Source organism: Diadema antillarum, unplaced genomic scaffold (genome assembly GCF_040938485.1).
Source record: "Diadema antillarum isolate AM-2024a unplaced genomic scaffold, OU_Dant_1.0 seq00000368_RagTag, whole genome shotgun sequence".
NCBI lineage: Eukaryota > Metazoa > Echinodermata > Echinoidea > Diadematoida > Diadematidae > Diadema > Diadema antillarum.
This window is the reverse complement of record NW_027271369.1, coordinates 581,697-598,407: the sequence shown is the minus strand read 5'-3', so window position 1 is coordinate 598,407 and position 16,711 is coordinate 581,697. Positions and strand designations below refer to the sequence as shown.

The 16,711-nt window shown below is 39.0% G+C and overlaps 1 protein-coding gene across 1 annotated transcript in view; it reads right to left on the bottom strand.

The window, feature by feature from the left end:
• Positions 1–16,711, bottom strand: part of LOC139731345 (ATP-binding cassette sub-family A member 2-like) — a 76,397-nt gene that overhangs the window by 29,334 nt on the left and 30,352 nt on the right. The window contains exons 9-25 of the mRNA XM_071642237.1: positions 14,551–14,658; positions 13,746–13,808; positions 12,757–13,247; positions 12,203–12,380; positions 11,199–11,327; positions 9,722–9,986; positions 8,205–8,484; positions 7,557–7,671; positions 6,668–6,858; positions 6,050–6,203; positions 5,243–5,447; positions 3,442–3,615; positions 3,185–3,249; positions 2,270–2,379; positions 1,604–1,735; positions 1,167–1,247; positions 149–345 (exon numbers count right to left, since the gene is read on the bottom strand). Of these exons, the coding sequence (XP_071498338.1) occupies positions 149–345; positions 1,167–1,247; positions 1,604–1,735; positions 2,270–2,379; positions 3,185–3,249; positions 3,442–3,615; positions 5,243–5,447; positions 6,050–6,203; positions 6,668–6,858; positions 7,557–7,671; positions 8,205–8,484; positions 9,722–9,986; positions 11,199–11,327; positions 12,203–12,380; positions 12,757–13,247; positions 13,746–13,808; positions 14,551–14,658 (2,938 nt within the window). The remainder of the gene's footprint in view (positions 1–148; positions 346–1,166; positions 1,248–1,603; positions 1,736–2,269; positions 2,380–3,184; positions 3,250–3,441; positions 3,616–5,242; positions 5,448–6,049; positions 6,204–6,667; positions 6,859–7,556; positions 7,672–8,204; positions 8,485–9,721; positions 9,987–11,198; positions 11,328–12,202; positions 12,381–12,756; positions 13,248–13,745; positions 13,809–14,550; positions 14,659–16,711) is intronic.

Here is a 16,711-nt window from a genome sequence, read left to right as displayed (position 1 = left end):
ATGAAATAAAAAGTCCTTCACTGCGTGAACGCGTCCGGATAATAGAGATTTCCGGATAAAAGGAGGCCCAAAAATCAAGGTCGAACTGTATTAGATTGCATTCATTACAAAATCATATTTCATCCAGATCCTTGGTCAGCAGTCTCACCATGTTTGTACTTGAGCAAGAGATCCCAGATGGCCCGTCTAGCACACGGGTCCACTCCCGCCGTGGGCTCGTCCAGAATGACAGTGCGACAGCCACCAATGAAGGCGATGGCGACCGACAGACGACGCTTCATGCCCCCAGAGAGGCGCTCCACTGGAGTCTTTCGCTTGTTGTCTAGGCCAATGTCTCCAATGAGTCTACAACAAACGTTAGTAAGTGTTGTAACTCTTGTCTTTGCTGTCTATCATGTTTGACATTTCACACATAAGCTCTATATCTCGGCAGAAACAAGCTTTCAATGGACACACAGCACATTGAATTGTACTGAATGGGAAAACACACACACGATACATATTTTGATAATAGTGGATGTCATTACACCCAATGAACTTTCTGTTCTTTCATTGTCAGTGAGTGGGATGAATTTGCAGAGTATACATTGGAGGTAGGTACATGTATGCTTGGTCACTGCTACTCATTAATGAGACACAGTAATCTGCCAGAAACTAATTTACTTAGAATAACACAGGTATTAAAAGTGACTGCACTGTGATAACTCCATAAAAGAATCAAACGAAAACTGAAACTGATGTAATTTTCTGTTTAATCTGGCATTGGCTATTCATTTCATAATTTTCATGTCAAGGTTTAATCTATAATTTGCTCTTCGATATACCATGGACCAATTCCTGTTTGACCTACATGTACATTATAATGAATGTATGTATGAACTGCAAAAAGTTCTGGGGAGTATCACTTTCAATCCAGAGGTTCCCTCAGAAACATCACAATAACTGTGTAACTGGTTGTCTTTCTTTTGTCTTTAAAAAGAAAAGAAAAAAAAAACAAACTCAGGTGTATAAAATGGGTATCTGGAAACACAGGGGTAGTAATAATGGCAGGGCCCTCTGGTAGAGAAGTGGCAACACTGAAGAGGCTACCCTGGATTAATATGATCTCATTATTATTATTATATTGTTTTAAATCTATCAAGGGGAAGTATCATTGGCAGGCTTACTTGTTAGTCTCCTCTTTGATCTGCCATTTGGGCTTGCCTTTGAGCTGTGCATAGAACCAGATGTGGTCTTCTACACTCAGTCTGTGGACAGATAAACATAGTGAACTGGTGAGTGGAATGTTTATGGGCCTCAACAAGTGCTTTCCATTGCCTATCAGCCATCTTTAACAGATATGTCATAAGAACACATACATTGGGTACATCAGCAACACATACCACACAACCTGCAGGACTATAATGGTAATTGGAGATTATCTACCCAGAGGAGTTACAGAGAGCATGGCTCGATGCATTAAAGTAAAACGACAGAAGATTAGACAAAGCAGGTGCAGATTTCACATTCTTATCAAAATGGACAAACTTTTCTCTAGTTTATGAATACATGGGCTGATGCAAAATTTATAGTTAACAGCCATTTAAACAAGACTGTCACTCACTTGTCAAAGAGGGCGTTGTGCTGTGGACACATGCCCAAGCTCTTTCTGATGGTGGTCATATCGGTGCGGATGTCATGGCCGTAGATCTTTGCTGTTCCCGATGTTGGGGGTATCAGGCCAGTGAGAATTGACCTTTGCAACAGAAAAGAGAGTCAACAAAAATTCATGTAAATAATAGAACACTCAGAAAGTCTTCTATCTTTTCCCTTTCCTTCACAAAAAAACAAACAAACAAAACAAAACAAAATACACACATTTTATTCAGATATAATAGTCTATCTAAAAGTAACATACAATGTGCAGGAAATTGCTCAAATTATTGATTCTGGAATGGAGTTATTTTTGATACATGTAGAAAAAATAGAAATTGCTCTCTTTCTATTAGCTAAAGAAATATGCACACATAGTTCCTACAATCATAACTGAATATTTGTAAAATAACATTGAACTTTCTAGGACATTCAGGAGATTGAAGTGTCTTCAAGCTTTTAACACCAGAACATTCTACAAGTTTAAAATTCAAAGTCTTCATGCACTCAAAAGTGATGGGCTACATAGAAAAGCCCTCTATTTTTGTTGACTTCTGTGAAGTGTTACTTTTTCGATGAGTAAACTTAATACTAATTGGTGTCTGATTTTATATGTAGTCAACAGATATCTACTCACATTGTAGTTGTTTTGCCTGCCCCGTTGTGACCAAGGAAGGATGTGATCTGGTCTTGATATAAATTCAGACACAGGTTGTTCACAGCCAGCTTCTTCCCTGTGCTGTAAACCTGAACACAACCACACAGAGATATCATATTTGTCAGATACATCCTGCCACATAGAAGTCAGAGTACATACATACAAGAAGCAGGGATTGACATAGTGGCGACCTGATGGCCATACTGATGTTGGACCATTAAATTTCCAAAAAAAACATCTTTTGGTGGCTCAATCGGGCACTTACAACTAAACTGATTGTCATGTTTCTGTTCATATTGGGCACCGCATTTCTTTTTCAGGCCATCACAATTTCATATTCAAAGATTTCAGTGGCCCAAATAGTCCACAAAAAATAAAAAATAAAAAATAAGTGTCAAGCCCTGCAATTAATCTTGTATGTGTTTCATTTCATGTAGTACAGAGTTTCATATAGAGCTTGCTATACATCACAAAGTATAAGATGAGTCTCGTGTATGTACATGTAATACGAGGCTATCACAATTCTTTCTCTCTGTCAAGGTGATTTAACTTACATTACATTCTTTCTCTTGCCTACACTCATTTATGGGAGAGACTGTCTTGTGTAGAGGACCAAAGTAAGCTGACACTTGAGAAATCATATCTACTCATTTCATTTCATAGCCCCGAAGTTGATTCTAGTGAGCAACACGCACACAGTGTGAGAATGTGACACAGGAATGAGTGATGTTGGAATAGCACATTCATCCTGTCTAAATCTTTCTGGGATTCATTAGGAAATCTCTCCCACCTTTCACTGCCTAAATCTGAATAATGTCTGACACAACTGATCATCATTCAAATAGGAAGCAGCTCTCTGTGATACACAGAGCATACAATGTCACATACATGTACCTTTGTCAGGTTCTCGATAGTTACACCAAGTTCTAGATCAACAGGTTCAGGTTCAAAATCAGGTTCTGTGGATAAAGAAAGACACATCCATACAGTAGCTTATCATCATGCAAAGAAAGCAGCATTAACAAAACATTACATTACTTCCACACAAATGGACATACCTTCAATTTTTGCTATCCACTCCGTAGAGGTGTTGACTTAATATATTAAACCATGCAAGAAATTAAAGTTCCCATCTGTTGAGACAAACTTACCATCATCAGAGTTAGACATGGCGATGGCTTGATCATCTTCTGTTACAGAGATATGAGAGTATCTCTTGGGTTTCCAGAAGGATTTGGACATGATGCTTCCCTTGAAGCAGTTGGGACCAAACCAGTAGGAGGGCTGGACGGGGAAGTACCATGGCCTGGGAAGCCCATATGCACCTACACACAATTGGAAAATGTTGCATGTGAGCAAATTATGAAAACTAAAGGGAGAAGCACTACCAGTATCTATATCTTTGCACACACTTGCTGGGTATGTGTACGACGTATCATGAAAATAATCAAATAATATATTTCAAGCAATATTCAGACTGATTTACTTTTTTTAAAATAATAATTTTGATGCACTACTGAAAAAACAAACTTTCATGTATTTCTCACAAGGAAAAAAAAAAATTTAAAAATATATATGTGACCCTGCACCACAAAACGCACAAAAAGTGGCCAGACATGGATTTTTAGTTAAGGGCATATTCTGAAAGAGTAGACTCTAAGCTTTAATATGATGTATAACTCAATTCAAATGGATTCTCTTAACCTATATAAATATTGGAAAGAAAGCACACACTCAGGATAAGTGTGAAATGAGAAAAGAGGCTCTGAAGTACAATGTGTATTCAAGCGCATAATCTTTACCAAGCCGTGCTGCCTGTGCGATGAATGGGACAAAAAACAGGAAGTAAACCACCGGAGTAACAACAATAAAGGGATTATCAAATTGAACTGAAATTACGCATGCCTTATTAACACACTCTGTCCATAATTAATGCCAACTTTCAAAGCAGTAGCGTCATCCTTTCAAAAGTTATTAGAATTGAAAGTGAAGAGTGTGTACATGGTTTCTCAGAAATGAAAATTGGACTCTGAAGACACATCTAATCACAGTATTCTACCAAAAATGTTCGAGATAAACTGCTAAAAAACACACTTTCCTGACCGTTTTATGACCCCAAATTTTAACATAATGTAGAAGAAGATTTGCTCTTTCAGAAAATATGAAAAAGTCAAGATCGGCTAGGTCGACCCATTTCACCTATTTTCAGTCCTCACGCAAAATCAGTGTGTGCGACTTTTTGTTCGTTTTGTGATGCACGGTCACATATGGTTCTACATGTACATGACATTAGACCTCTATGGCCTGAATTCACGAAGGTGGTACAAATGAAACCATGGTTTAAACCATGGACAAAAACCATGGAGCGCCAAGTGTCGCATGGAATATTTCGTTACGAAATCAGTCATTTCGTCGATGTAATGATTATTTTGTAACGAAATGGCAACATTTTGTAACTAAATGAACATTTCGTCCACGAAATGATCATTTCGTCAACAAAACGGTCATTTTGTCGACGAAATGACCAATTTCGTAACGAAATATTACAGGCAACACTTGGCGCTCCATGGTTTTTGTCCATGGTTTAAACCATGGTTTCATTTGTACCACCTTCGTGAATTCGGGCCTATGTGTCCATACTCTTAGTAGTTACATGAAATGTTTCCAATCAATATTCAGATTATTTCTCCAAGGTTGATGAACTACAAATGTCAGCCACCAACTCAGGTGGAACAATGTGCCCCAGTCTGACTGGAAGGCCATAGTGTCAAAATAAAGATTAAGGGGATTAGATAATCTTTATTTATTGCCGATTAGTTTCCAAACACTGGTACTAATTGGTGCAGAAAGCAATCCTGCTGATGTGTCAAATGGTGAAAAAGCACAGTAGGGGTTAATAAATCTCCTCACGAAGAGGATAGCACAGAGAAAGCATCAACGCGAGGTAGTCACCTGGATGTACGCCCTCAATGTACCACGTGAGGAGCAGGTAGAGGACACAGTCTACAATGAGCATCACAAACACCTGCTTCAGGTTGAAGTCATCGTGCTCTACCGGACTGAGATGTAGGGTGTGCCACTGCACCCCAACGCCCCCAATCTCATAGAGGGCAAAGTATCGGGCACCAAGACCAAAAGCAGTGGTACAGGAGAGGGACTGAGGGGAAAAATGAGACACAAAAGATTGCAAGTATCCAAAACTTCTCATGACAGTCGACAAGGCTGTGAAATGTAATGTTATGTGGCTTCCCTCTCTGCATGCAACTTGTAAAAGACTTTTTTCTTTTTTTTTTATACAAAATGAACGCCCTGTTTAATCATCATGATGGAAAATGTCCTCTTTTTTTTTCAGCACATCAAGGCCTTTGTATGATATCAAGCATTTCAATAGCATAACGCATCATCACGATTATTCATCACTATCATTTATCACTTGTAAATATGTACACAAACATTCACATATATTCCTGACTGTATATCTAAACTGTCCCACATCTCATTGCCTCTCTGTACAGTCCTAAACCTGTGCATCTTATTGCAACATGAATGCAATCTCACCATGTGATCTACTTCAAATACATGAAATGAATCACTGCTATTTATTTATATCGATTTAAAGATTTAAAAAATCACAGTTAACCCTTTCAGTGGCAATGACTCAAATAGGCACAAGTTTCACACACAAGACTACAGACAGGTAATTAATGTGGGATGCAGAGGGTTAGGAAGAGGAGGAGGAGGGGAATTGATGAGACTTACAGCCAGAGACTTGACGGAGGATGAGATGGTGGTATAGGCCCACGTCTCCTCTCTGATCTGGATGTAGATGCAGGGCACAAAGCTGGTGAAGTACATGATACCTGCACAGGCTGCAGCCACCTTGGCCTTGGAGAAGAGAGCACTCACCAGGAAACTGAGTGGACAAAGAAGACGGGAAGGAAGAGAAGTGATGTGAAGTCACTTCGGAATTAACCCAACAATCTTCAAACCCTTCACTCATCATTTCACAATGAAATGATGAATTATCACTCGGAGCTTTCAAGAAGGGATGTATTCACTTCAAATGTTGTTGTTCCTTTTTCTGGGAGACAAGTAGGATTTGTCTTCTACAAGTCCAAAGGCGCTCATTATGAAATGGAGCAAAGTGATCGATGCATTAACTAATCTTTTACTTTCACATAAGAATATATTACACACATATACATGTAACAAAACAAAAATGCAGAAAGTGTCACAAATTATTATATAATTGTTAACACAATTTTTGTGAATGCAATGATAATTAAAATTGATTCAATTGTAAAGCAATGCCATACAGAGAATCAAATCAAATCAAATCAAATCAAATCAAATCAAATCAAATCAATCTAATCTCACCTGAAGCTGATGACGCAGACAGAAAAGATAGTGAGGAAGAGCCAAACGATGACAGGGTTGCTGTTGGCCAGCACCTTGCCTGCAATCAGCATGGCTGTGAGGGCGCCAGTCGTCACCGAGAGCTGAAGGAAGCTGGTGATGAACCAGGCTACCCAGTGCACTGCATTGCTTAGTCCCATCATCTTCATTACCTGCATGGCCAGATTCACATCAATGTCTCTCATTCGATACAGGAAATCAGGCATGGAAACATCTATCACATCTACTCAGTACAATAGCTTACTCCAGAGTACATCATCTGTGAAGAGGTAATTACCCTTTGTATGCTGAACAAAATGCTGACTTTGCACACCCCACCATTACTTGAATGCTCAAATAATATATACAGATTAATGAATCATTCTGATTATTGTGCACTGAATAATTAACACTAAACCACATTCAAAGGAAAAAATTGTAACAAAACAGGCATCTTGGACAATAATTACATGTAATTGTTTTTGAGTTTCAGTATATTTTTCTCCACAAATAAAATTATTGTCAAAATTATTTTGGCAGGTAGAGTAAACATAAAAATTGACAAAATGAATTACTGTCATGAAATGCCATATTGACAAGAAAGGATAAATCTGACATCAAACACCAGAAAATTATTAGAAGCATAGTTTCTACAATCTGTATAGGAACTACATGTGTATTAGTGTGAATAAAGAAGTCTTGACATATTCACAGACTTACTGCTATGACTCAGAGTTTATGAACTGCATATCATTCTTCAGCATAGGTGAGAAGACAACAAAATATTATGAACACAAATTGGTACAAGGTTAACTCCCAGCAACAAAGGAAAATAAATAAAACAAAACAAAAAATCTCTGAGCACACACACCTCCTTGAGACGGAGCTCCTTCTCATAGACAATGCTCTGGGTCAGCATGGCTACAGAGTACACCCAGGAGATGACCATTACCATTGGCATGACTTGCTCTATGGTGAACGGGAACCTTGGAAGTGAAAGAGTTAATATGGCCATTGTTAGACAAGCCCAATCACATCTCAACATATTATTGCTAAAACATGGTGCATAAGAAGAGTTTGATGGCAAAACAACTGAACTCCATTCTTGTTCATTTGAGACATTTACAATTAAAGCTGCTAAAAAACAAAGAAAATGTTAATATTTGGAATTTGGGGGGGATTTTTTTTTTCCATAACTTCAAGAATATTCCTTGTTATATTACAAGTGAGGTATCACTGTAAACGTTTTATTTTGACTTCCCTGATGACAGACTTAATTTTAAATGCTTAAAAATAGTACTTATAATAGCCGGCCTGCTTTGCGATCAAACTTTACGTATTGCATATCACTAACTTACAGCTTAAAATACAAGTAGAGAATCTGTCATAACTGCTCCATATCGTTGCTTGCAAGTTAACCAGTAATGAGTTTCACGGGCCTAAATCAGCAATACCCAGAATCTCTTTGGGGCAAGCCCTTCCAATTATTGATAAGATAGTCCATTGATTTTATACTCACATGTCAGAGACATAACAAGGATAGGGGAACTCCTGTGAGTAGCTGCCTGGCTCAATGACAGTCCGCCCCACCCTCTTATCAATGAGCGCACGGTCAATGATGTCCTGTACCCAGACAAAGCCATAGGTATAGTAACCAAGGATACGGTGGTGGTTGGCCCCGGGCCGCCAGAATCGTCGGCGCACCAGGTCAGTCCTGTCGGTGAAGGAGGAGTTCTGGCGGATCTTGTAGACGGTATGGGATGGGAGATTACCATTCTCATCTGTCTGGAATGCGACACCTGTGAGAAAACAGACCAGAATACAAAGGTTGGTAACACAGGAGGCAACTGCCCAAGTATTTTTCCAGGTCATCTTTACTTTACCTTTATCCTTCTCCCATTGTTTGGGATGTGAAAATGTCATCTCATCCACACTGCCTTGCAATACAGGATAAGACAGATACAAAAGGTTTGATGACCCCAAAGTGTAGGTATAGGGGCAAATGTCATCAATCAGAGTAGCTGGCATGTCACATCTTGTATATTTGACCAAAAGGCTTGATGATAGGAGGCTTCAAACTACATGTATTCAGTCAGTCAAAGGTGCATGCACAAAATGTCTTGATGGAGTTGCATGTATTACTGAAAACTTGGACTAACAAGAGTAAAAATGCATGTAATTAAAAGAATATATTTAGAGATATCACTTAAAGTTTGTAGTAATTCACAAAACTATAAAAGAGCAAAAGTGACAGAAAACGGCCTAGCACAAAAGTTATTTGTGTAAGTTTCCTCTTTTACAGTATATAACTGAAGGCAAAATTGATAATGTAGAATGTATTGCCAGGTAGACTTATATTGTCACAATGCTTCATCTATTTCCATCACTGGTTATCATAATCAAAACCTACAAGTTCTTGACGTTCCATAGACCTGTTTCATAGAGAGATTAGCAAACATGACAAGCTGGAATAATTGTTTTGTAGCTTCAATGGTAGCAGCAAAGATCAAGTAACTAGCCTCAGGCATCAGGCCGTTGCTAAAGGTAACTGCAGCAATGACTGCAGTTCACAACAAAATGCAATCAATTTTACAGCGTAAGCCTCAAGGGCCCATATCATATATCATAACATATTCCACTTCCCTACAGATGCTATAAAAGGGGGGGGGGGGTGACCACAATATAAAACTGTATACAAACAGGATTATTTCGTCATATGAAAACCCCCTTACACAGAGACCATTTTCCCTGTCAACAGCCAGAAACAACCCACCAGCCTCCGACATTACGTTGATGCTTTTAGTACATGAAACTGCAATGACTGCAATACACCAAATGCAATCAACTTTACAGCAAAATCCCTACAGGCCATATCATATAACACAATATCACTTCTCTGCAGATCTGTAAATAAGGTGGGAGGGGGGAAACAACTAGAATCAACTTTGTTTCTGACACCGTTTACAAACAGGATTATTTCGCAATGTGAATGCCCTCCAGATCAGGAATCATAATAAAACAAGTCAGGTGGCTCACTTGCAAACACTGTCCTCCCGTCAGCCGGTGACTGCTCCAGGGCGTACTTCACCATAGTCTCCTCATCTGGGAAACCCATAAAGAAGTCCCATTGGATGGGTCTGGTAAGCTCCAGCCAGGCGCAGGCAGCGTTGTCGATGACGTCGAGGTGATTGCGTATGTAGGGCACAGAGACGAGGGAGCTGTTGGTGATGAAGGCCTGGAGGTCAGGACTCAGGCTGGAGTTGCTCAGGAATTCTGGATGTTCACTCAGCTCCTCTTCCATCTACAGTATAGGCAAGGAAAGATATTATAACACCGACGGTCCCTGACCAGTAGAAATCACTGTTGGATCAGTAACTTTTTCAGGAATGGACCAGTAAAACATGGAAAACCTGGGTACTTACTGGTCTGACGGACAGGTCAGACTGGGTTAGTGTGCAGCCCTGGATATGGTTTGTTATTCACTCCTCACACATATTATTCTCTGACATTTCTTCCACATAACATACACAAACAGTGCATAATCTTGAATCCACTTTTCTATATCATATGCACAACACATGCATATGTAGCTCAAGTGCAATATAATTTTACCTCAGCCAAAACAGAATAGCCCAAGGGCTGATTATGCATTTAGAGTGTATATACATGTAGGCTAGAAAAGTGGGAGAATGAGCTTTTGCCATTTGTTATAGAAAATGAAGTGTATTTACAACTTTGATTTGTCTAGGCTTGACGTGGATACCTAAAAACCATATGTGGGATATCAAATAAACTGATAGTGCATCATCACTCTGCACTATTCAATGCCATAGATAAATCACATCAGTTCAGGATCTGTTCCTTAACCAATGATTAGAGCCATTGTGTGCAAATGAAAAGAAAAACAGAGATTGCAAAATGAAACCAAGCATTTAGAGCACAACTGAAACAATGCTCAAACACATTTGATTCTGGAACCTTGCCAAGTTCTTTTTATGTACATCACAGTCTTGTTTGTTGTGGGGTTTTTTTTCTTTCTTCCTCTACCACTCCATCTGGACTCCTCAACTATGGGTGAGTGTGAGCTAGGGAGCTACACACAGACAGATCTTAAAGGTCCAGTCTACCTTTGGGAGCAGTGATTTTAACATTTTTCAAGATATCACATTTGATGCATACGTGTAGGTCTGTTGTATCATAAAACATCCTACCATATGAAATTTTCAAAATAAAGCCTAAAATATAAGAAGATAGCTGTATTTTATTTCATAAACGTTCGATCTAATGTGAGATCCCGTTTGCGCAGGCGCAGTCAGTTCGTTCCAACATGGCGCATTGTGGTAACAACACTTAACATCGATAATATGTATTCAAATTTTTACAGTCGTTGTTTCTATCCCTAACTCACGTTTTAGAACTATTTTAAAGCACCAATGCTGGGCTTTTGTTTCATCTGCAAATGGTAAATTATGCCTTTAATTGCGGAGTGCTTTTTGACTCCAGGACAACTTGCCTTGCCCAGGAACTCCAGAGCCTGCTGGGTAGTGTTCTTCTCTAGGTATTCCCTGATGGTGTGGGAGACATTCAGCCACACTTCAGCACTGTGAGAGATGTTCTTGGCCAGGTAGATGAAATCACTCGCCTAACAAGAAAAACAGACAGAAAATAAAGGGAAGGGAAAAATATGGGAAAACTGTTGACTGATCAACATTCACACTTTGTGTGATTTGAAGTGATTTTTTTTGTCTCTGTCACACAACCTGGCTATCAGCAGATTGAAAATAAACTTATTTATAATATCCTACATTTTAATACCCTTCGGAATACTTGCAATCTTTCAAACATGAAAAAAAAAAACTTGTGGTACCATATTTAATGTGCTTTTATACATATATGTATATGCAACTGAGAGATCAAGCTGTATGACTGCATAAACATGTCAAAGACAACATAATCTTTGCATCGACGAGATAACATCAAAACAGCATTAGATGGCAGAAGTTCCTTTTGGAAACCCCTCATAATTCTGACAAAATTCACTCCAACACACTGACATTTGCTCCGCCTGTATTGTGTATTTTCATCATGGCATTGTTTCAAAAGTGTTGAATATTTTTTAATGCCTTATGATTGTATCAGAACAATAACCCCGAGGACAATTACCATGTGGCTAAATACCGATTTATAGTAATAGGGTCACAGTAAAGACTAGGGTTAGGTTCAGTGTTAGAATTTGGGTTAGGGTTAGGATTAGGTACAGGATTAGGATTAGGATAAGGGTCAGGGGAAGGGTCTGGGGTAATTGTCTTAAAACCCATATGATCTATGCTACTTCTGCAGCTGCCTTAAGAATGTGACATCTGAAATCAATCAGAGTCATCTCAATGCTTTGTCACTGTCAAGCTGAGCAATTCAATTTTCTTCCCTAGGTTCTGTATCAGTCTAGAATGCCACAACTAGTTCCTCCTCGAGTCTCCAAATCAAATACTGAAGCCAACTGCATGACATAAGGCTTACTTTGTCAATGAGATCCCGCACATCTGGTGTGTTGGGGGAGTAGAGGATGGTTGGTCGGCTGAACAAGACGTGGAGGAGCAGGCCAAGACTCTTCTTCTGGACACGAGTCAGCTTCAGTCCCCGAATGTCCCCCTTGGCTAGCAGTGCCTCATTCACCCTGGGCTGCACCCCACACACACTGAAGTTCCAGGGTCACAAAAAAGGTTTAAGAAAATGAAAATGCATAAAATTGGATAGAAAGAGCAAATGGCTACTAAAAGTCTTGCAAATATCATGTAGAAGCTGAAAATATATGCAGCGCTACATTCAAATAAATTGCATAATCATATAAATCTGAAAATCACAGGAAAGAAAATATATCTTTCCACTGAAAGCCCAATTTCAGAAAATTATCCACATACAGTGTAGGTTACCTCCTATCCTGGACATTGGCATTTCTTAAAAAAAATAATAATAATAAGATAAAGATCACATAAGCCCGACAAACAAATGGAAAAATTGTTTTTCTGAAAAAAAAAAACACACACAAAACAAGTATTAAAACAAAAACAAACCTGTACTGCATCTTGGCCCAGAGGCGGTAGAGCTGCGCCACTTTTTCTTTCTGCTCCTCACTCTTGGTTTTGGGTTTGACATTGGGCTTGGGCTTGGGCTTGGGTTTGTTGATGGGTGTGGTGAAAAGGGGCGTGGGGGTGGTTGAAGGAACCTTGGTGGAAGTCACGTTGAACCATGAGGCGTTCCAACTCAAAGATGCATTGGTGAAGTTTGTCACAAAATCGTGGCCAAGTGTCGTGACAGATGGCTGGGTGCTTGTGTCCATGGACTGAGAGGTATTCCCAGAGAAGGGGGAGCCAGGGTGTGAGTCGAGGGTGGGACCATCCGATGTGGATGAGGGGGAAGAGGAGGGCGTGGTTGCAGAAGGGGTGGTTGGCGCCTCTGTGGGGGGAGGCACTGTGGTGGGGGCTGGACAGGCATCTCCTGGAAGCTTCAGCGCAAATTCATAAACATCCTGCAGGGTCTGCTGAAAGCGAGCAAACTTTTGGACCTATGTCGTAAGGAGAAAAAAGACAAACAAACAATTATCTGCATTCCAATACTGAGCACACAACCAGCACACTCATCATAATAATTTGGTTAGTATTTATCCTGTGATTAACACCAAGACAACATATTTGAACATTTTTCATCCAATGAAACAAACGGCTTCAGTAACAGTAGCCTATCTTCATCTCCCTTCTTCCCATTCCCTAAACCCAAACCACCCCCCTAAAAAATTATTTAAAAAAAAAAAATGAGATTAATGACTCTAGCGCTCACCTATGTATTATGTGTGTTTAATTGTACTGTTTGTGTTATCTCCTTTTCCACATTTCCCAAGCTAAAACTATATCTCTGCTTTCCACCTTGAGAAAAATAACAATAATATATCAAGAATAATGAATCAATGCATTGTGAGATTCAGCAAGACAGTTTCTGCATGCTTCTTGAGGCTTTCATGCTTTGGCTTTTACCCCCTCTCCGCTCCATTCCATAGATCACTTACCTCTTTTGACGCCAAGAGAGCCTTTATCCGACTGTCTAGGAGATCATCATCGGTGAGATTAAGCTGTTAAGAGATCAGGGTATGTCATTAAATTCAGGCTTTTCAGTCTTTTGAAATTCCTGGGCTGATAAGAAGTTTCATTGTGCAGTGTGTTGAAGGTTTATTGAAATTATCCAACCAGGCGTCACTTGATGTACAGGTAGAAAAATTCTGTTTACTGCCAAACCCAAAGTATTTGTTTACTAAGAAACATAAAATGACATCACATATTTGAAATGATTTGCAGAAACTACCAGCAATTTAAACACCTGCCCAACCTCCAAACACACACACACACACACACACACACACACACACACACACATTCTGTCCTTTGAATTATAAGGGTTGCGGGAGGACTTTCTGCAACAAGAATACTGTATTATGCAGTTGTCAAATACACACTGTTAACATGTTTTTATACTGATTAAATTTCTGTCATCTGCAGGACAATTCAAAATGTCTTGCATGATACATGTACTGTGTAGTTGTTACCACTTTCACAGCATAGACCAAGGAACACCTTGTTGGGAAAAGCTGAATAATAATAGAAAAGTTGCTCTGGATAAAGAGAAAACTGATGTGGGCACATGGCAGCAATTCAATATTCAACAAAGTCTCTCCACAAGGATGGTAACCTCATTGACACAAATTCAGAATCAACTCAGTTAATGCCAAGCTTCAGTATAACTTTTCAATTACTGTGATGAACAGACACAGAAGTTTGTTTTTGGATATCAGTGATTTTCTTAAACTGCCTTCCTACCTGGTTTATCAGCTTGTCCAGATCAATCTGTCTGTGCAGTTCTTGAGAGAGACTAACAAAGAGTGGATAACTCTCCTCATGGTTGCATACTCTGTCTCTGAAATCAGCCTGCAAATGACACAGATAGAATAGACTGTCTTCACTCACCTACTCACTCAGGATTCAATATCCACAAGCCTTCATTGCAAAGCCACCTAATGAGAACCGTGCATTAAACTAAACAGATACATAATGATTTTGTGCTATTAAGGTGATCATGGGATGCGATGTACAAGTACATCATCAACCACAATACAAAATGTAGAAATATAAACAAAGATAAAACGTGGTTTATCTGATAGAAGCTCTATAGTGTTACATGTACATTCAGGTTCCTTATGAATACTGTATACGCTATATATTTCGCGGGGGTTTTATTTTCGCGAATTTCGCGAGTCGGGAGCTATTCGCGAAATTAACAACACGCGAAAATATTACCTTCCAAAATGAATCCCTTGCCTTGATGATACGAACATTTCAGTACTAGAATACCATGTCACGGCTTACAGAACAGACAATACTGGCTAAGCTTGTTTACGCACGTCCACGTCTACGTACGGATACTGAGAGCCAATCCATTATCGCAAGGGGACCACTCGTCACAAATCTAGCACGATGGACTTAACCACTTCAAAAATGTTGAATTCTAACTTACTAGTTCGCAGAGTTTGGCAAGTTTTTTTCATGCAGTGTATAACTAGTATCATTCTTATATGCTAATAAGTTGAAAATTCACACTTTCTTTGCCACTTCATATTTTCTCTGGTCCCCCAATCGCGAATTTAACCACTCGCGAAAATGTGTGACATCGGCAATTCGCGAAAATTTATGTACGCGAAAATTATAGCGTATACAGTACATTGTATCTCTTACACTCGTAGTATCACACATATAATACACTTGTATATTCACTACAACAACTTTCTTAATGCAGTAACTCTAATTCCAAGGAAAGATGTTTATGATCATGATGATCACAATATATCGATAATTATCATAATAACCTGGACCCTGTTTTATCAAAAGATATTATCGATTTTAAATTTCCTTACCACACAGGCTGCCATAGACTTATAATAGAAATCAACTTAATAATCAACTTTAACTCTTCATAAAACAGGGCCCTGATCTTTTTATAATCGTCTCAGGCTTGCCTCTCCAGTACGTCATTAATATAATGTATACAGTGTACAGCTTGCTGGTGGAAATGACAAAGCAAATAGTCTTGGCACAGAAGACAAAAATGTAACCCCATTTTGCATACTACAAGGCAACAGAGCTACCTGTGTATGGAATGGAATCACGAGTGAAGCTTTCATTGTACCGTGGCATTTGCCAATTTATCAATCGGTTGGGGCGGGCTTGTGCATTAGAGCAAAATATGTGAACTTGGCGAGCCACTGACTGAGTTGGACGTGAAAATGTAGCACATAAAGAGATAATACAATTCATGTGCCATACACAGAGCACTTAACTTTAAATACACAATTCATTGCATGTCAGTTTCACACCTCTCCATTCACACTTCTTCTTTCAATTTGATTTTCCAATGATGGAGTACACATATCATATGCTTTAATACTGGATATAGACAACATTGTACATCTTGTTTGACAAATGGCAATACACAACTTTACATCACAGACATTTTTATTGAGTACCCACAAGAGCAGTTATTATAGTTAATGTTATGTTAAACCGCTTCCTTGATATCACTGCATCAGGAGAAGACACAAACCTGTCTCAATTCCTGGTGCATTACACATTATCTTTTCATGTTGTCAGTCCACTCACAATTCTTCTTTGTTATCTGATAGTAGTCTCAAAATACTTGACACACTTTCATTACACTTTGTATTACCCTATCAGTTCATGCACATATCATAGGTATTAGATTACACTATGACACACTCTAATGAGATATGGATTAGAAGGTCAGATGTCTAGTGGTAGGAGTCCCACAGTAAAATGTGGCAATCTGAGGGAAATGGTTCCAGAAGCACTGAATCAAAACAAATCAATTAGTGCTCAGTAATGAATCATGATAAAGCAATTCGCTTATAATTTTTTTTCTTTATATAACTAAAAGGCAAAATAGTCTTGATAAAATTGCAATTTCTGA